Source organism: Symphalangus syndactylus, chromosome 2, assembly GCF_028878055.3.
Source record: "Symphalangus syndactylus isolate Jambi chromosome 2, NHGRI_mSymSyn1-v2.1_pri, whole genome shotgun sequence".
Lineage (NCBI taxonomy): Eukaryota > Metazoa > Chordata > Mammalia > Primates > Hylobatidae > Symphalangus > Symphalangus syndactylus.
The window spans coordinates 123,448,120-123,469,144 of record NC_072424.2 but is presented as its reverse complement, the minus strand read 5'-3'; the positions used below and the strand labels follow the sequence as shown (position 1 = coordinate 123,469,144).

Below are 21,025 nucleotides of genomic sequence, written 5' to 3'. Positions count from 1 at the left end.
CAAATTACTTGTTGCAGCATTTCCTTTCAACAGTTTCCATCAGAAAATTAGAATCCCATTAACAACAAACAAAAAGAGGTGGCAAAACAGAGGCAAAGAAAAGCAAAATTTTTTTGAAGTCCATTAATTGATTTTCAGTAGATCCACCTAAATTTAATGTGTTAGGTCTTTGGCACTATCTTTATTTTACTTGTTGAAGTTTATCTCAAGAATGCAGTGAAACCAAATGCTTGTATTTGTGAAAGTGCTTTTTGGTATTTGTTAAAACATGATGGAAAAACTAGGTAATAGCTGTACAGGCTTTTTTATAGGTCATAAAAGGAATAAATAAAATCTTATAAGTAAGTTTGAAGCTCCACAGTTCCTAGTCAGAAAATTGAATTATTTAGTGTTTCAGTAATGTGATGGAGCCATCCTTCTTTTATGAACAACAAATATCGTGCCAGTTGCCTCCTTTAAATACCAATGAGAAGAGGGTGGATAGAATTTTCACACACAGACATTCTTGGAAATAAAACATACAACATTTTCTGCAGACCTCCCTTTGACCTTTTTAATAAAATAACAGAATCCCAAATTACGAAATGTTTTTCTTAACCACCTGAGCAGCTGAGGGTCATCCTTATTGAGGGTGTGTTGGTCTCTAGGGCTGGATATCTGTATATCTTAGCACTGTTAATCACTGCTACACTTCCCACTCCTTCTTCTCTTTCAGTTATTTTATATTCATGAGCATCCTTCTTTCTTTCCTCATGTAAATCTAAAAAGTACACCATTTAATTCCTGATTTCTTTGAATGAAAATGCTGGATACAGAAGGCATTTCATTAGTACCTCACTCAATAATTCTGGTTGCAGAAACGCTGTGCATTGCTAAGTAGAGGAAAAGACTCTCAGGACCAGCTTCCTTTACATTGATAGAAACAGGTGTTCTCTTTTAGTTGTCAAGTCAGCTCCCTTATGAGAATCTCAGATAAGTGGTCCAAATTACATCTAAGAGGAAAATTCGCCAAAGCGTAATTACTTTTCATCAGGGTGCCACAAATAATGAAAGGAAAAGAACACTTGAAGTATATTGTAGTCTACTTAATCACCATCATTTTAAAAAGCTGATGTAGAATTCCTTACTTCAAGACAAATTGTATGGCTTTGGTGGTAAATTAGGCATATTTTCTAAACACTAAATTATATTTCCTCTAATTCACATTTGGCTAAGAAAAGCTGACTAGTCTTTGTAGCAATGGAATATAAGAGATAAGGTTTGCAGCTGCCATTTTCAAACAGTTCATTTTTGTCTATTCTTCAATTGCTTCCTGTGTTTCTATTCATATTGAATAAAATCCCTTTCTTTCATGTTAAGATAAATTTCATCAGGGTTGCTATCCATGCAGGATGCAGCAGATTCCTTACTTCACCTTGTCTTTCCATTTCCCATTTCCCCCAGCCCTACCCAAGAGCTAAATTTGTGGAGAGCAAGAGATAATTAGCATGAGTAGAAATTATAAAGCTTTGCTCAACGATAAACAATTGTCTAGCACAGTGCCTAAGAAATTCTGGTTATCAGAATTTTAGGTAACATTTATCTGCCGTTAAGTTTTAGAACTGAAAAATTTTAGTTGAGGCACAGTAGAAAATCTGAGAGTGATAAAAGTAGGTTTGACTACAAGGTTAACCACTGATTAAATATGGAGAAGTTGCTTAAGCTCTACAGAATTTGGCTTATCTATAAAATTAGGATAATAATACCTATCCTTTAAGAATCAAATAGCATAACAAAAACAATTTCCTAGGATTGCACTTGGTTAATAGTAGTAATTATATAGGACATCTAATTTTGTTTTTTTTTTTTTTTTTGAGCCAGAGTCTCACTCTGTCACCCAGGCTGGAGTGCAGTGGCATGATCTCTGCTCACTGCAACCTCCACCTCCTGGGTTCAAGTGATCCTCGTGCCTCAGCCTCTCGAGTAGCTGGGATTACCCCCGTGTGCCACCACACCCAGCTAATTTTTGTATTTTTAGTGCAGACAGGGCTTTCACCATTTTGGCCATGCTGGTCTTGAACTCCTGACCTCAGGTGATCTGCCTACCTCGGCCTCCCAAAGTGCTGGGATTATAGGTGTGAGCCACTGCACCCGGCCAAGGACATCAATATTTTTGAGAAGGTATATAGACTATTGGGGAAATGAGAGGAGAAAGTGCTCATCATACAAAAGCATCTTTAACCAGGGCCAAAGCCTTCAAGTTGCCTTCTGTTTTCCTAATTGCTTTCTGTTCCTTCCCATCAGCAGCTCTTCTATCTGTGATCCTCATCTTTTATCCTTTCCAGCAGATGCTTATCCTTATCATCGAGATCCTCCACCCCCATAGATACTTGCTCTTTGTACCCTGTATTTGATGAATGTTTCGTTTCTCTCTACAGGCAACTGGGTAGATGGAATAGAAATGCCCATTCATAACTTAAAATTTGCCATGATGATTAATTTACTATGGGGTAGAGCTATAGGTTTCCCAACACATTATACATCTAAGGCAGGGATCAGCAAACTTTTTCTATAAAGAGTTGGGCAGTATATATTTTAGGCTTTCTGGGCTAAATGATTTCTGTTTCAACTACTCAACTCTTTGCAGTGGGAAAGTAGCTGTGACAATATGTAAACAAATGAGCATGGCTGTGTGCCAATAAAACTTTATTTACAAAGATAGGTGGAAGACTGAATTTGGCCCATGAGCTATAGTTTTCTGGTCTCTCTAAGACACAGAAATGAATTAAATGATGCTAGAGTTTAAAGGAGCATACTAGTCATGTGGTCCAGGTTTCACCAAAGAATGTTCCCATAGAGAGCTGTCTTCACACAACCAAAAGCTAACTGATCAAACATATTTTTGAAATGTTACACAATTTGCCCCCATCATATAGGCTTACCAAACACATTAGTATTCTCAAGTCCCTGACTTTTTTAGGGTGTAATATTCATAATAGGATAGTAGCTAATGCTTTAATACTGCTTGCTAAGTGCTCAGAACCATTCTAAATGCTTTTACTTATATGAGTTCATTTATTCTCACAATGCTGTGAGATATGCATTAATCCCATTTAACAGTTGATGAAGCTGAAGCACTGAGAGGTAAAATACCTGTCCAAGGTGACATACTTAGTGGAGCCAGGATTCAAATGTAGGCAGCCTGGCTCCAGGGCTCGAGCTCTGAGCCACCTTCCCACCTCCATGTCACATCTTGAAATCTATGAGAATTACTGTGAAAGCTGGGAAACTGCTTATTGAATCCAGTTCTCTCAGTGTACACATTAGAAAAGAGAGGCCACAGGCCGGGCGCGGTGGCTCACGCTTGTAATCCCAGCACTTTGGGAGGCCGAGGCGGGCGGATCATGAGGTCAGGAGATCGAGACCATGGTGAAACCCCGTCTCTACTAAAAAATAGAAAAAATTAGCCGGGCGTGGTGGCGGGCGCCTGTAGTCCCAGCTACTCGGAGAGGCTGAGTCAGGAGAATGGCGTGAACCCGGGAGGGGGAGCTTGCAGTGAGCCGAGATTGCGCCACTGCACTTCAGCCTGGGCGACAGAGCAAGACTCCGTCTCAAAAAAAAAAAAAAAAAGAAAAGAGAGGCCACGAGAGATTCAAATGACTTTGCAAAGGTCACAAGCATAATTAATAACTGAGATAAGTCTACAAATCAATTAAATCACTACTTGGTACTTGAAGAAATGCTTAAATGAATCCTTTATCAAGAAAGAAAATCCTCTGAAAATGAATAATCACCTCTAACTTCTCTTTTTAATTCAGATTTTTATAACCAGTTTTATTTCAATGAGGTAAATAAATACAAAGTTTGATATTTAAAGGTAGAATTTTTTTTCGCTTTTAAAATTCTGATAGGCGATCCCCCAACAAGGGGAAGACAACACATCTTTATCTGCATCTCTGATCTCTCTCCCAGGCTCTGAATCAGTGATTCCTAAACCTTAATATACATTAGAATCATTTGGGAGTGCCTAGACAAAATGATTCTGGGTGCCACCCCACTGCCTCAGATATTCTGAACTTAACTGAGGATTCAGCAGAGATATTTTGAAGGAGACCTCCAAGAGATTCTAGCATGTAGCCAGGGCTGTGAACCACTGCTCTAGAATCACATTTGTCATTACTGCTCAACTTGTCCACCTGCATTAACAGCTAACATTTAAAATACTACGTGGCATGAAATGGAACTTATGGTTAGGGTCCATGGGTTATAATTAATAAAAATGTGAGTACACTTCAAGCATGAATGAAACTTTATTGCAAATGAATTATATGGGTGGGTGTAATATTCAATACATTTTAAGTGAGTGAGACCTTTGGATTGACAAACACAGCTGCAGAACTAGACTGACCAAGGACTCGGGATTCTGTTAGGTTGCTACAAATCTCTCTGGTTCAAATAGAGGCTGGTCTCTACCTTTTATGTGGCTGTCATAATGCAAGAGACTTAAGGTTGAAGAAATAAGTGTTTTGGGGAATTAGGTTTTGCCACCATCCACCACCTATTAACAAGTATATAATCATTTTTAACAGAAGACTTTAAAAACGAAATAATGTGTAGTAAAAGAATTTAGCATAGAAATAGACCATCTATGAGAACAAACAGAATATAAATTACCAGGGATTTGAGGCGGTCTAATTACTACTATTGAACACTAAATTTGTCTTTTTTCTGGCAGTTAAAGCAAGAAAGGAAACATGTTGAGTTACATAGTTTTATATGCTGGCTAAAAACAGCTTTCACATTTATCTGCAGAGAAAATTGTTATTTTGAGCTAAATTCAACAAATAATTTAACACATACATCCTTGGGATAAAACAGTTGAAAATGTCTTCAGCACAGTTTTGTGAAAGTCAAAGAAGTGCTTTTCAATTGGTGATAGCTGGATGAACCCTCTAGAATATCTTGAGTTAGTAAAGTCCTTCCTTCTCCCCTTCCCCTTCCCCTTCCTTCCTTCCTTCCTTCCTTCCTTCCTTCCTTCCTTCCTTCCTTCCTTCCTTCCTTTGTATTTGCTTTTAACTATATGCAGGATACAATGTTAAGTGCGGTGGGTACTGTGAGGAATAAGATAGCATCCTTGTTCTCTAGGAGGTCACAATACAGATGATGAAATGCTTAAGAAAACTCATAATTCAGAGCAAAAGAGGCCAGAGCCTGAAACAAAGATGTGTTATTGTTTGCACATATCTTTACAAAGGTATGTATAAGATGCCATGGGAACACAAAGAAGCAAAGAGCAAAGTGAGCCTATTGGAGATCAAGGAAGATCGGGTAGGCTTGGTTGAACAGATGAGCAGGGGAATGCAATGGAAGATGTGTTCCAAGAGGAATGATAGCAGAATAAGGGGAAAGGAAAGGAGAGTGCATGGCTCTTCAGGAAAATTACAAATATCTGCCCTAAATTGAGGTTCATATGGGGACATGGGATTAGTGACACACGTAGGGGTCAGATTCCAAAGAGTCAGGCCAAAAGATTGAACTTCATATAAAAGCGATGGGTATTCAGCTCAGTATTTTAGGACACGGGGTGGGTTTCACATGCTTTATGCTTTAAAACAATCACTCTAGTGACAGTGTGTAAGGGAGACAGACTGGGAGGTCACTTTGGAGGCTGTTGATATAATTCACTTCTTAAGTGTTGTGGATCTCAAGGAAAGAAATAACATTCTACAAGTCTTTAGGAAATTGACTTTTATGGTGGGCTAATGACTCTGGGGGAAGGGAAAGGGAGAAGGCAAGTGATGTTTCCTGGCTTACATGACTGGGTGGCTGTGGCACAATTCCTGGAGACTGGGAACCATAGAGAAGAATTGTGCACGTTTGTAGGTGGGGAGCAAAGAGTAGTAGAGAATGAAGATGAGTTCATTTGACTCTAATGGGATAGGCAGGAGAGAATTCCAATAGAGGGTTGAAGTCTGAGCTGGAGATAATGGATTTGGAGTTTACCAGCGTATAGATGACAGTAGAAGTGATGTATGTCAGTGAGATATCTAGTAGTGTATACATTGGAGGGAGACCAGAGTTTGGAACTCTAAGAAACACTCACACTTAAAAGGCATGTGAGGGACACAGTTTATGAAGGGGACGGAAGCATGGTAAGAATAAATTTGTGTAGGGTAATAGGGTGATCAGTAGGATACATGCAATCACCTAGTGGTGGAATTTTCAGTAGAGAATGAAAGAAAGTGTATGTGGACAAGTGCAGTGGCTCATGCCTGTAATCCCAGCACTTTGGGAGGCTGAGGTGGGCAGGACACGAGGTTAGGAATTTGAGACCAGCCTGGCCAACATGGTGAAAACCCATCTCTACTAAAAATACAAAAAAAAAATTAAAATAAATTAGCCGAGTGTGGTGGCATGTGCCTGTAATCCCAGCTACTTCAGAGGCTGAGGCAGGAGAATTGTTTAAATTCGGGAGGTGGAGGTTGCAGTGAGCCAAGATTGCGCCACTGCACTGCACTCTGGGTGACAGAGCAAGACTCCATCTCAAAAAAAGAAAAAAGAAAGTGTACGTTAAATTGTCAGTGAAACAACAATTGTGCCAGGTGGGAGTCAGTAGGTGCTGGGTCTCTGGCTGCTGGAGTGAATGCTCTTAATAAGAGTCTATGGATAGTTTATATTGTTTAAGGGACAAATGAATTAGATAACAGAAAATTTGAGATCCAGACTCTTCTTGTTAGATGAGAACTCCAAGCTTAGATGAGGTTTCCACACAATTAAGCACAGTTGTGAATGCAGAATAAATGCGCTTAAGTTTTGCCAGGGCCGGGCACAGTGGCTCACGCCCATTATAATTCCTAGCACTTTGAGAGGCCGAGGCGGGTGGATCACTTGAGCTCATGAGTTCGAGACCAGCCTGGGCAACATGGCGAAACCCTGTCTCTGCAAAATATACAAAAATTAGTGGTGGTGCATGCTTGTAGTCCCAGCTACTTGAGAGGCTGAGGCAGGAGGAGTGCTTGAGCCTGGGAGGCAGAGGTTGCACTGAGCTGAGATCACACCACTGCATTCTAGCCTGGGTGATAGAACCAGACCTTGTTTCAAAAAAAAAAAAAAAAAAAAAAATTTTGCCAGGATGGTGGCTTATCCCTGTAATCCCAGTGACCTGGGAGGCTGAAGCAGAAGGGTTACTTAAGGTGGGGAGTTCGAGATTAGCATGGGCAACATAGCAAGACCTCGTTTCCAAAAAAGTAGAAAAGAAATTACCTAGGCATTGTGGCACATGCCTGTAGTCCTACTCAGGAGGATGAGGTGGGAGGATCACTTGAGCCCAGGAATTCGAGGCTACAGTGAGCCATGATTGTGCCACTGTACTCCAGCCTAAGCAATAAAGGGAGACCCTGTCTCATAACAACAGCAACAACACTTTTGAAAATATTGAAACATTTGCATAACATAAGATGGAAATGTCAATGTCCTGGGCTATGAAATGTGGAAGAGGCAATTTTAGTTGACAAAAATTTAAGATCAATTTTTACCAGTTAAGCACTTCACTCAGTAGAAGCTAGGTATGCTTATTAGAAGAGATGATCTTAAATAAAACTGTATTCTGAAGGTCTTGCCAGGATGAATTAACTGCAAACAGGAACATGTGTAACCAAATGCACTCATGACAATTAGAGTTGTTTGAGATATACCAACTTAAATATGACAGTTTCAGTTTGGGTGGGATTGGTACTTAATTCTCCTTGTTAATTGTATTAGGCTACATGTCTAATTGCTAATTTACAATCTTTCGTAGTTAGTAATCAAGTAAATAAATCAAGTATTACTGACAAGTATCTGTTTTCCCGTATCTGTGGATCCTCAGGATCCTTGGGTAACTTAAGGAGGACAGAGGCCTTTCTGATTTTCACATCCTTGGTAGGTAGTAACTATCATGATTTCTCTCTCATGTCATGAAGTATACTCTTTGTACTCTGACTTCAGGATGAATGAAAGAAGCAAAACTTCCCAGGGATTTGGGAATCATCAATATTATAATATTTTTAATTATGCATTTCTCCTCTGTTCCTACCATCCTAATTACTCACAACTCATAGGGAAGAGGAAGTGTTTCTTGTTTGTCTTTCTAGAACCTTATCTAATTTTTGACATCCCTGACTGCAGCACTGCTAATTGTGTCAGTTTTCAACCATTTCAATTATTTGATGCCACATAGATTTTAAGTCTTATGTGTATTTTCTTAAATTTTCAGCATCCGTATATAAAAAAATCTTATGCAGCTTTTCAAAATATAACAGAAAAGGAAATTTTAGGCTTCTATCAAGAGGTCCATGAGCACTGTAAATAGGAGAAAGGGGGAATGATTTAGAACCAAGGAAGGTCATTCTGTAAACACAGCCATTTGGTTTCCTGCAGCTTGCTCACTGGGAATTCAAGAAAAAGTGCAAAAGAGATTTTAAAATTATCTATAGTTAGTAGAATTTTTTACAATAATAAGCCTGCTTAATATTAGCATCAGCAATAGAGATACAATGCTTGTCTTTCTGTTTGCTTTAGCAGGAGGATCTTACTTAGTTAACATCCCAGTATAGCTGAACATTATGAATTGTACTGCACCATTGCAATGTATAATAATATGATAATAGTATTTAAATTAAATTATTAGAGTATTTGTTGATAAGCTGTGGTCCAAGGGCCAGCAGCATGGGTGTTACATGGGAGCTCATGAACATGCAGACTCTCAGGCTCCAGCTCACATGTCCTACGTCACTATCTACATCTTGGCATGATCTCCAGATGACTCATCTCCACGTTAATGTTGGAGGTGCACTGGTCTAGATGAATAATAGTCATACACCTATCCAAAACTATTTTTTTCTTCAGAAAATTATAATGTTGTTGCTCAAAGTACTTAATGGAATCCCATTTAGTCCCAGGAATTCCTTGTGTTTCAACAAATTAAATGGTTGGCAGTAAAGAAGACATTAACATTAAAAAAGGAAGAAAATCATGATCTTTTCATTTTCCAGCTATCTTGTTTTCTAAATTCATTTTTGTTTTGGAGCTGAAATAAAGACCCACAAATCCAAGGAATAACTTTAAAAATCTGTTTAGTGACTTGATTACATAAATAAATCTGTTTCATTGTGTACCACTTTGTCTACAGTGGATATTTCTATATGAGTTAAATTTAAACCATCAATTATAACATGAATTAAATGTAACTCATAAATTATAAGTTAAATTTAACCCTTAAATTTGATGGGCTACATATCCAGTGTATAAAGTTTTTACTTCCATTAAACCCTACTTTATTAACATTTCCATAATAAAAATAAAGATTTGAGGGAAAACAAAAGGAATTGAATAGCTTGATATTATCAAGTTTTGGGCCATATGCAGGCCATTAACATGATGCCTAATAAATAAAATGTTGATGAACTCTGAGTCTTGTAAAAATATATAGTAAAGAAACTTGTAGATATTAGTTTTATTGAGAGTAGACCTGATTAAGAAAATTTAGATTATCATATTGCTTTAGTAACCTTGGGGTCATGTTTAAATCTTCTGTTTTCCTCAACTATTGCATCCAATTAATGTGCAAGTTCTGTTGGTTCTACTGCTAAAGTACATCTTGAACTTATCCACTTCTCTCTATCTGTACCACTAACTGTATTCTGAGCCATCACCATCCGAAAAGTCTTCCCTCTTCCTCTCTAGTCTCTGCTATACCCGCTACCCAATCAAATTTTCATATCACAGCCAGAGTCACCATTTAAAAGCTCTAAGTCCATGTCACTCTTCTACTTAAAAACCCTTCATTGGTTTTTCATTGCTTTTATATTAGTATATAAATTCCCTAGCATATCAATAAGGCATTGCCTGGTCATTTTATATTTATCTCATTCCATATTCTTCCTTGTTCACCACACTCCATGTCCCTAGGTTTCTCACAGTTCCTAAACTATACCTGACTCTCGCTTTAAGGACTTCGGGTATCTGCCTCTTCTGATGTCAGATCTATTTTAATGTCACCTTTTCAGAGAGCACCTTCCTGTCTTATCTAAAATCTCATTCCCCTGTAATTCTCTATTTTAATTCCATGTTTATGTCCTTAAAAGCACATTACAAATTAATTCTGTCTAATGTATACATTTGGTAAATGTATTTGTTTGTTGCCTGTCTTCCTCAAAGAATGCAGGCTCAAATGAGGGCATACTTTGTCTTGCTTACTGTTGCTCACTATTGGTTGTTGAATTACTGGCAAAAAGTAGCCATCATTTCATATTTGTTGAATCGACAGATTCTTTAAAACAAATACAAAAAAAGTCACATATTTAATTTTTTATTCCTTGGTCTTTTGTGCTTCCTAATTCAGTATGCAAGGGATTGATTTTAAACAAGTCTTTTCAAGTTCACTAAGTAAAAAAAAAAAATTAAATATGGCATTTTAACTTTTCAAAGAATGCTCAGCATTGGAAACAACATTAACAAGCCAATAGCCTATTTTCAAGGCAGATTTTGTTTAAATCTGTATCAAGGTAACCAAGTCGTAGCCTGGTTATTTGCCTCAATCTTTGTGCTGCCTCATGATTGACTTTAAGGAAGCAAAGTGTGCTAGTTGCCTTATTTACAATTATAATCTGTTGATACGGCATATAAATCAAATTTCAGGGCTATATATGCTCAAAAACAAGAAGGCCAAACTCTCTTGGACTCAGTCTTAAGAAGTTGTGAGTCTGAGAGACTGTGCTCTCACATCAAGGGACTCTCCACTGAGGTTCATTCTCTGAGAGTCATGTAAGAGGACCCAGGACTATACCACATTTATTAAAACTAGACACCCCAGAACTTCAGTACCAAATCATTAGATCAAGAAGGGGCCCACGTATTTCAGTCATTTTAGTCGGGGGTCTGGTGATCTTTTCCCCCATGTGGGAGATGCGCAGGTGATAGATGGAAGGACATCAGTGAAGGAAGGAAGAAGGGTAGTATTGTGTGAAGAGAGCATTTGGGAACTACCGTCAAATGCTAGTTGTATTTGCAAGAATTCCAAACATCAGGATGAATGGTGAAAAAAGATCTATTACAATGCTTTAAGGACGTCTGGTGTATGGATATTTGAAGAGAGTCTGGATGATTGAATGACTCTATTTTAAGCCTGAATGTTTAGACTTTTATTGGGTGGCTAAGGCTGCTTTAACAAAGTGCCACAGACAGTGTGGCTTAAACAATAGAAGCTTATTATTTCACAGTTCTGGAGGCTGAAAGTCTGAGATCAAGGTGTCCACAGGGTTGACTCCTTCTGAAGGCTGAGTGGCAGCATCTGTTTGAAGCCATCTTCTCCCTGTATCTTCACATTGTCTTCCCTCTGTGTCTGTATTCAAACCCCCCTCTTATAAGGACACTAGTCATTTTGGGTCAGTGCTTACTCTAATGACCTCAGTTTAACTTGATCACCTCTGTAGAGACCCTGTCTCCAAATGCAGTCACATTCTGAGTTCCTAAGGGTTAGAACTTTAACATAGGAGTTTGGGGAGGGGGACACAAGTCAATCCATAATAGGCTTTTATAATTAATGATATGGCATTTCATAATATGGAAAATAAAAGAGCATTTTGTCAAAAATTATTTGCTTTCATATGGCTGTAAACTACGTAGTACGTCCCCAAAATGTAAGAAATGAACTGGACTTACAGAAATTCACTTGTGCTCTATATACATAGTCTATGACTCATAAGAAAACCATAATAAAACTATGTTTTAATAAAGAAGCTAATTAGTATCACTTTCTAAATTGGAATTTGTCTTTGAGTAGTTATTCAGAGTTAACCAGAGCCTGTTATAAGCACTCTTTTGGGGTAGAAGTTTGGCATTAATAACTTAACACTGGATGCTAGAGGACAAATTTTCAGCAGAAGGAGCTGTATGTGCTACTGAAGCCTGGAGCTTACTAGAGGTTGATTTTAATGTTTCTCTTGCTTTCCCACTAATGAGATCTAAATTATAGGACTGATAGACTTTTTTTCCCTTTACTCATTATTTAAAAGCCAGATCACATTTTAATTTCTCACTGAATTGCCCATAAAATATTAAATAAGATAAATGCAGCACAATTATCCAACTTAGGAAATGTGCTTTTTTTTTCATTCCTTTTAAATTCTTAGCTGGGTTTTGTTAACAGCTTCAGCAAAATCGATTTTCTCTACTTTTTGAAATGGTGCTCCGTTTGTATGGCTAGGAAGAGGGCACTGCAGTTCAACAGTTGGGGTCTTTAGGTGTAATAAATAAACAAAAGTTGGTTCCATTATTCCTGTGGTTTTCCTCATCTTTTTTTCTTTTGATGGACACAAAATAATGCTAATTTTCACCTTTAGGAAAAGGTTATTCTGCCATTTCTCATGGCCATTAGTGATGGAAGCTCTAATGTGAAGTCCGTAGAATGGACTTATCTCCCAATACCTTTTGTCTTTTAGACACCCACTTCTCCTGTCGATACCCTGTGATGATTTTTACAAAGTGCTTGGATGCTCATTCTGTCTGATGTGCCAGTGAGGCTTCCTTTGACTGACAGCTGAGCCTCTGATTCATATGCTTCAGTAGCTGTTGGACCACAGGCCCAAGCCTGATGGGTGAAACAAATATTGTAGTATTATGATATGATTACCTGGAACCACAATTCCAGATTCACTCAAATGAATTAAATTGATTTTGATTTGCAGTCCAAGAAAATAAGGTTCCAGAATGTCAGCCATCTATTCTTTCCCCTGGTCTTTAGCTAAGTTGTAATATTACTAGGGTAGATTTTATTTATATATAATCTGATTATAGCACAGCAGAAATAGTCAAAACCCTGGTTAATAATTTTTTTCTACAAAAGTACATTCTTATGCATAGGACTATATTAAATATTTGTCGTGGCTCAGAAGTAGATTTAGTTTTGACCAGTTAGAAGGTACTGTGCATTAAACACATGGGATATACATTGTCTCTCATAACAAATAATTTCTCACTCCTCACTATCTAGGAATTATTTGTAGTCTTGACACTATTTTTTGGACAAAGATAAGAACTTACCTTAATTTGTAGATATGTCAGACTGAGGAAGACCATTTTTTCTCATCTCCGTATTTTTTACTGATATTTAAAAAAGATATTGGGCTCTATATATTAAGCTTCTCTTAAATGCATATGGAGACCTTGGACTGGTGGTCCAAGGTGGTGGTTCTGGAATCTGCTGCATATGTAATCTAGTTAATTTCTAAACAGACCAAAAATCAAAGAACCTACAGAATTATAGGCCTAACTCCCAAGCCTCTCTATAAGTATCTCTGAGGTGGATCCTGGTAATGTTTTTATAAAAGTACCTCATGTGACTTGAATGCATAGCCAGATTTCAAAACTTCTGTCCTGAGCTGGCTGAGTGTCAATACCCTTTTGGTTCAGTTGGAGTCTCTTTACCTTTCCAAATAGTCTATAGTGGAACTGCCAGAAATCTCTTGAGTTCATGATTGATAGTGGATTATTTATGAAACAAGTCTCTGGAAGTTTTATGATATAACTTATAATTTTAAGCTATAACTTTTATTCCATTATATCTATGAATCTTGGTATGCCTTGCATTAAAACTACTCTTACAGAGAATTTTTGTTCTCTAATCTCATATTTCAACAGGCTTCTTTTCACCCTAAAAATCCTGATGTTAAAAATTGTTTAAAATAACATTGATACCAAAAGAAGACTAAAACTGAGATGAGATGAGTAAAAATGAATTTTTAATGGTATCAAATTATCCTCTTTTGAATGGATAAGTAAAAGTTTAATTACTTTTTAGAAAGCATATCATGCATCTTGTTACCCCCAGTGAATCCTGTAACTAGAAATATATCACCTACTTTTGGAAAACAAACTGAAATAGGATGCACATGAAGGGCACTTTTAGCTGTCTGATTAAGCAGAATCCATTGACGTGTTCGTTTCCAGCAGGCCCAGTCTTTGTCTCTGAATCCCATGTAATGATTCAGTACAAATCACTTTATAACCTTACTTTTCTATCTTTCAATATAGTGTTTGTTTTCAGAGTTTATCTTTAGTTATCTGTCTCTAGGTTTAGAATGTCTTGTTTTAAAATAGCAGAAATTAGTTCATACTCCATTTCTTAAATATGGACTCTGACTTCCACCATGTCTGGATGTATATTTTAAGGGCTTATTTCCATCAGAAATGTTATGTGTGAGATATTTGTGTTAAGCTACCAGCCTTGGGCCTGTTCATCTTTGACTTGTTCTGAGTCTCCCTATCACCTTAAAAACATTTGAAGGCCAGGGCTGAAGGAGATGATAGAATAACACCTTTTTTAGCAACAACATGTGACTCTATAGACTGACTCTGGTTTGGGATATGCTGACTCTGATTTCTTATATTGCAGGCTCAAATGTCCTAATTTACCCTTTGTATATCTCTATGAACTATTCTTGAGTTTTTATGTAATCCTGTGTGAAAAATTAGCCAGCCATTTTATTTTGGCATTTACCGACTAGCTAAATACTAACTAGTACCCACTCAAAGAGTGCAATATTCTAGAAAATGCTGAGTGGTATTTGGATTTTAGCTTGCCTGTCATGAAATTCTCTTTAATATTTTACCAGTCCTCTTAAAATTTTGCCAATTAAAAAAACAAAATCATTACTGTCTTATAGTAGTTTCTGTTTCTTAGTTATATAACAGAAGTGTCCACTTCCCTCTTTTCCAGCTTAGGAGCTTTAGTGTGCTCAGTTCAACCTCAAAGTATACATGTGGGAGCCCAGCACTATAACCTTGCTAGGCATCCAGCAGGTCCCTGGGCAAGGGATCTTTGAAAGATCTGGAAAGAGGGATGGGACATCTAGTTAGAGGCAGGTCTCACTCAACAGCCAGAGGGAAGTGGCAATCAGCAAGTTAGTGTGAATTTTCCCCTGAATACTCAGCTATCCAGGTCCTGGTGAAGCTCAGCTCTTGGGCACCCTGCGAGTGTCCTTGCTCAAGGTCTTTCTCTCAGTACGCTGGGTCCAGTGGAATATCTAAGAATTATCTGGGGCCAGGGATAAGATGAAGGCCTTGGATTTCATGCCCCTCTTTCTATCACCATTAAGTCTTTTGCCATTTCTAAGTTTTCTTTTATCATTTTTTTCCCATAATAATCCTCAGTAAGGATTTCCACAAGGAAATTCCTAACAACCGTTTAGACAAGAACACAAGTAGAAAAAAAAAGTTGTTCTTCTCCTGTAGGGGAAGCAGGGCTCACGCTTTAGACAGATAGTGCCAGATCTTATGAGATAATTTTCATCGATTATGGGTCATGACCACATTAGAGGATTAGTTAATTGGCTTCTCCTGTTAACATCAACAATGCCAACAACCACCAAAAGGAAAAAAGCAAAAAACAAAAAAAGCTAGCTTTCATACAAAAAAATAGGGTATTTTCTACTCTGTAGCATTCAAATGAAGAATATAGGAAACAATGAAGAATTAACTGAATAATCTTTACAATGCAATGCAAAGTAAATTACAAAAATAAGTAAATCACTATAGCTACACATAAAATCCACTTGCACTTACTGTGCATCCACTGGTTTCAGTCCAATTCAGATACATTATTTAATTGTATTTATTCCTTACAAGATTTTTGTGAGTTATTTTTAGACCCATTCTAAAGATGAGTACACCAACAGGTTAGAGTTGATAAATAACTTGGCCTAACATCAGACAATTATTACTAAATGTTATACGAAATCTTTTTATTTCTTATTTTATTTTATTTTATTTTTTATTTATTACTATTTTTTTTGAGACACAGTCTTGCTCCATCGCCCAGGCTGGAGTGCAGTGGTGTGATCTTGGTTCGTTGCAACCTCTGCCTCCTGGATTCAAGCAATTCTCAGGCCTCAGCCTTTCAAGGTATCTGGGATTACAGGTGTGTGCCACCACGCCCGGCTAATTTTTGTAATTTTACTAGAGATGAGGTTTCTGCCATGTTGGCTGGGCTGGCTGGAACTTCTGGCCTCAAGCAATCCCTGCCTCAGCCGTCCAAAGTGCCAGACTACAGGCGTGAGCCACTGCGCCCCAGCTTGTTTTTTGTTTTTTTACATTTTTCCTTTTGGCTGTTGTTGTCAACATTGTTAACATGAGAAGCCAATTGCCCAATTCTCTAATGAAGATCCACCACTGTCTTTCTAACACTTCAGTTCTGCTTACCCTACAGGAGAGAATAAACTTTTTTTTTTTTAAGAGATGGAGTCTCACTCTGTCACTCAGGCTGGAGTGCAGTGGTGCAGTCTCAGCTCACTGCAACCTCTGCCTCCCGGGTTCAAGCAATTCTTCTGCCTCAGCCTCCTGAGTAGCTGGGATTACAGGTGTCCACCACCACGCCCGGCTAATTTTTGTATTTTTAGTAGAATCGGCCAGGCTTGTCTCAAACTTCTGACCTCAGGTGACCCGCCCGCCTTGGCCTCCCAAAGTCCTGGGATTACAGATGTGAACCACTGCATCCGGCCAGATAGGCGTGTTTTATTTTTTTTCTCCTTGGGTTCTTGTCTAAAGGGTTATTAAAATTTTTCTGAGTTTTTAACTTTTTCATTTCATTATTTTTTTCTATAATAAACCTCAATGATAATTTCCAAAAGGAAACTATATTGCTATTTCTCCTTCTTACCTTGCAGCATGAGATGAAACTTATAGAACACTGCTAGGTACTAATGGAATTAATGTTGAATCTGATTTTATTTAAAAGAAGTCTGCTGTTTGTTAGCTTCTGCTCTTTAGCATATTTTAAAAGTCTCATACGATTTGAAATATTTACGTAGACTTTTAAACCGGAATGCCTGCTGAAATTTGTTTTTCAGAATTTATTTATATAATTACACGAATTTTCACCTGTAATTTGTTAGCATTTGAATTCTGTTGATGGATTTTTATCATGTGGAACCATATATGCATTCATGGAATAAGTACAACTTGGTAGACTTATTTTAATATATTGCTTGATTTGGTTTGCAAATGTCCATTTCCTGGCGTTCTAGTTAATTGAAATACTTGCTTTCCCCAAAGCAGCAACACCAGTACTTTTTCTTTCAGTAATAACATTGGTGCTCATATTCTAAAATATCTAGCTTTCCTGTGCCAGACTTAAAGGTTAGTTATATTTTAATACTACATGTTTTATGCAGCTCCTTAAACCTCAAATCAGAAGAACACTAGTAATAGTTGACTCCATATGTTCTCATTAGAATTCTACCAAATATCTGGCTGGGTAGCTGCCCTCGTCAAGTGGAACATGTAACCATCAAACTGAAGCATGAATTGGGGATTACAGCTGTAATGAATTTCCAGACTGAATGGGATATTGTACAGAATTCCTCAGGCTGTAACCGCTACCCAGAGCCCATGACTCCAGACACTATGATTAAACTATATAGGGAAGAAGGCTTGGCCTACATCTGGATGCCAACACCAGATATGAGCACCGAAGGTAAGGATCAGAACTATTCTGCCTCCTTGCTGTGTTTCAGAGAAACTCTTGCTTGCTGTCTATCTATCTATAGTTTAATATCTTAAAAATGAATGGTAGAAATGGAATAAATATGATTTTATATTTAATATATATAATACATATGTTTTGACACTGTGGCTAAGATTCTGTTTAATGTGGCTTCTTTGTTTATTCATTCAACACATATTTATTGTGTATGTACTGGGTATGCAGCATTATGCTGGTAGCTAGGAACACAGCAGTAAAGAAAGATAGGCACAACTTCTGCCCCCACAGAGCGCATTGTCCTATAGGGATGGCAAAGGTTAATCAAGTGATTAAAAATAGAAGTTTAAAACTATGATGAATTTTTTGTTAGAAAAATAAACAGATATTGCTGTGAGATTATGTACAGGTAATCAGGCCAAGGAAGGGGGGTCAAAGAGGGTTTTCTTGGAAAATAGTGTTTGGGCTAAGATCTGAGGGTGGGCTGGAGGAAGAGTGAGTGGAGAGAGTGTCCCAGACAGAAGCACCAGCTTAGAAGAATCCTTGTGGTGGGAGAGAGCACAGAGTGTTGCAAAAACTGAAAGACCAATGTGGCTTGGATCAGAGAATGAGGAAAGATGATCCTGCAGGATTTGAGCGACAAAAAGGACTTTAGACGCTATCCTATAGCAGGAAGAAGCAGTTGTGCAGTAAGACGAGTTCAACACTAATTACAGCACAGAGAGGAATGGGTAAGAGAGGAGTGAGGACCGTGCTGGAGGAAGGTTATGCATGGGAAGAGCACATTCTGGGGAGCGACAAAGGAAGGCTGCATGAATGCCATGGCACTTGAGGTGGGCATGGCTTTGATAGGTAGATGTGGAGGGAGAAAGGGCATGCTAGGGGGAAGCAGCAGCACAGGCGTTGGCGCAGAAGCATGGAATTTTAGAGGAATGAGGGATTTTTAGCCCGGTTGTAGAATAGGGTACTTGTCGAAAAGGAATGGAGGTAACTACAGTCTGTAGAGGAGTGAACCAAGTTACACCGATAGTATCAAGCAGCTGTCAGCAGGGGGCGGCAGAGAGCTTCGGAAATAGGAGCGGCTAAGTAGTTTGATGACCTCCTCTGCTGGGGAAAGGACAGTGATATCCAGCTCAGAGACGTTTCTATCTTTCGCTCTCTTCCCCCAAATGTATATTATGTACAAAACACTCTCCTAAGCAATTTACAAGAATTAGCTTATTTAACTATCATAATAAGACTCCAGGCAGATATTGTAGCTGTCTCTATTTTGCAGACGAAGAGGCTGAGGCATGAAAAAGTTATTGCCCATGTCGTATAACTAAAAAGAGGCCCATTCTGAATTTCAAGGCTGGCAGTCGGACCCAGAACATTGCTCCAGACAGCAGCTTTACCAGCTATGAAGCTTCTCCCTGCATTCTTACGCAGACGCTTCAGGCAGGTTCTTCAGATCCATGCAATTTCAACCCCTTATGTTCATGATCATCTGGAGTTAGGCAGAGCCTACAAATTGTAAGGGAAGTAGCTTGTCTCCCCAAGAGTGAATGGTCTGCAAGACAGAAGGCCATGAGGACCACAGGAAACCTACCTTTCTGGGCCTTGCCCACCTCAGCCCTTTATGGATCTCAGGTGGTCCTCCTGGCCAGGCCAGGCCCCTGTGTTGATCTGTGTCTGAGCTGAATTATCACTGGGGATGGGGTATAATGTTTGTTCCTGAAGGTGGAGAGAGCTGCTGACAGTCTGGTTATTCCTCTTGGTAACCTTTTCTAAGGAAGCATGATTTAGCTGTAAGAGCTCTGCCCTTCTTCAGGGAAGAAAAAAAGAAAAAATTCATTTGCAAAGATGCACATTGGTTGAATCTAGGTGACCTTCACCTTGTCCAGCTGGTTTTCCTGGTTTCAAAACAGAGAAGATAGTTAGGATTTGAAGGACTGTAGCTTCCAGAGAGCATTTTGATGTCAGCATCTCTGAATCTGATTTGACAGCATTGTTATCCTGTTGGAGAATGATGTGAGACGAGGCTGGGAGAAGTTAGGCTGCCAACTGTGCCATGCATCCCCCGCCATCCCATCCTAACCCACACACTGATTACCTGAAGGCTCTGCTGACAGATAGGTAATTTGCTTGATAGTTTGGGACTCTGCAGAAGCCTGAGGGAAAACTGTATCCCCAAGGACCCATTGTAGTTGTATTCACACCTTTTTTGCGGTCAGTGGGTCACCAGATCACAGTGGTAACTGTTAGTACAGCAGCATAGCTTCTTTCAGGCTGATACAGTATGGCAGCATTTGAGCTGCAAAATGCAAGCTTCCACTTGATAAAGGCCCAGCTGTAAGACTGACTAATGGATTTCTTTGGCTTGGCCTAACCTGGGGGTGTAATCTAAGGGTTAATAACCACTTCTGAGTGGCAGGGGAACTTTTTACCAATAGACCAATGTCTGTGGCTCACAGTATTAGCCCAATGAACACATAGATTAATCAGCTAAATATTTTTAGAACTCTAGAGAAAAACCCACTTGGAAGTGTTTTGAGCTGCAGCATAATGCTCTCAGTTGAAGTCTGAGAAAGAAGACAGTTTGTTAGGCTTGACCGTCACCGCTAGTTGTCACAGATCTGTTACAATCAATCATGCGATCGATCCTTACTCTCGTATGCTTTGTCGTATGTGGAAGGGTGGTGTAGATTTTTTTTTTAATCTTTTATAAGCATTTTTGTTTGTGTCTTTCACCTAGGGAATGAAAATCTGCCAAATCTAACACTCACCTGAACAAAACAAAATGAAACAAATCTGCTCATTAAAATTTTCTTTGTACAGAAGGTATTCAGGTTGTGTTTTGACCTCTGTCACTGCAGTGCTATTTATAACAAATGTCTACCCTTGCCTCCCAAATGAGTTCATAGGCGTCATGAAGTCCTCAGCCACCTTTCTGTTGTCAAAGTCTGACTTCCTTTCCCTCGCTCAACACACTGAATTCAGCTCTCCCATCGCACGGAAATGCTGACCTTGGAGCCAAGACACCTGGGTGTAAGCCTTGTCACCACTAGGTAGCTGGGAGGGTATCGGCAGGCTAGTTTCTGCATTAAGAAAATGAGGATAGTAATTTCCACCTTATAGGACTGTAACAGTAGAATAAGATAATTGATATAAAAGTGCTTTGAAAATCACAAAGTTGGAATTGTAGGATTAGTTCCAAGTCTTTAAGTTTCTACCAAAGGATGTTATAGATAACGTGGATCCTATCTATATTACACTTCAAAGATGGAAAAAAGATATGCCCCCCAAATAAGATATTCATCATATATCTGCTCCTGGAGTAAGAAAGGAAAGTGTGTGTGTGTGTGTCTGTGTGTGTGTGTGTGAGAGAGAGAGAGAGAGAGAGGGAGGGAAAGGCTGAAAGCTGCAGATTTCTTTCAGGATCAACCTTGGATAAAGCGTATCTTTTTTTTCGCATTTATTTTTATTTTTATTTTTTTTTTAAATTTTATTATTGTTATACTTTAAGTTTTAGGGTACGTGTGCACACATGGA

At 38.5% G+C, this 21,025-nt stretch overlaps 1 protein-coding gene across 11 annotated transcripts in view; it reads left to right on the top strand.

Annotated features, from left to right (window-relative positions):
* EPM2A (EPM2A glucan phosphatase, laforin) overlaps window positions 1-21,025 on the top strand; it is a 356,235-nt gene that overhangs the window by 72,695 nt on the left and 262,515 nt on the right. For 9 of the 11 annotated variants that reach the window (XR_010118990.1, XM_063632111.1, XM_055266483.2 and 6 more), the window contains exon 3: window positions 17,247-17,488. The exons of 1 other annotated variant lie outside the window; for it this stretch is intronic. Coding sequence is in view for 9 of the 10 variants with exons in the window: in XM_063632111.1 (XP_063488181.1) it covers window positions 17,247-17,488 (242 nt within the window). In the remaining variant the exon portion in view is untranslated. Of the gene's footprint in view, window positions 1-12,340; window positions 12,502-17,246; window positions 17,489-21,025 lie in introns of those variants that run through there. One more of the 11 variants, XM_055266502.2, reaches the window with a different exon arrangement.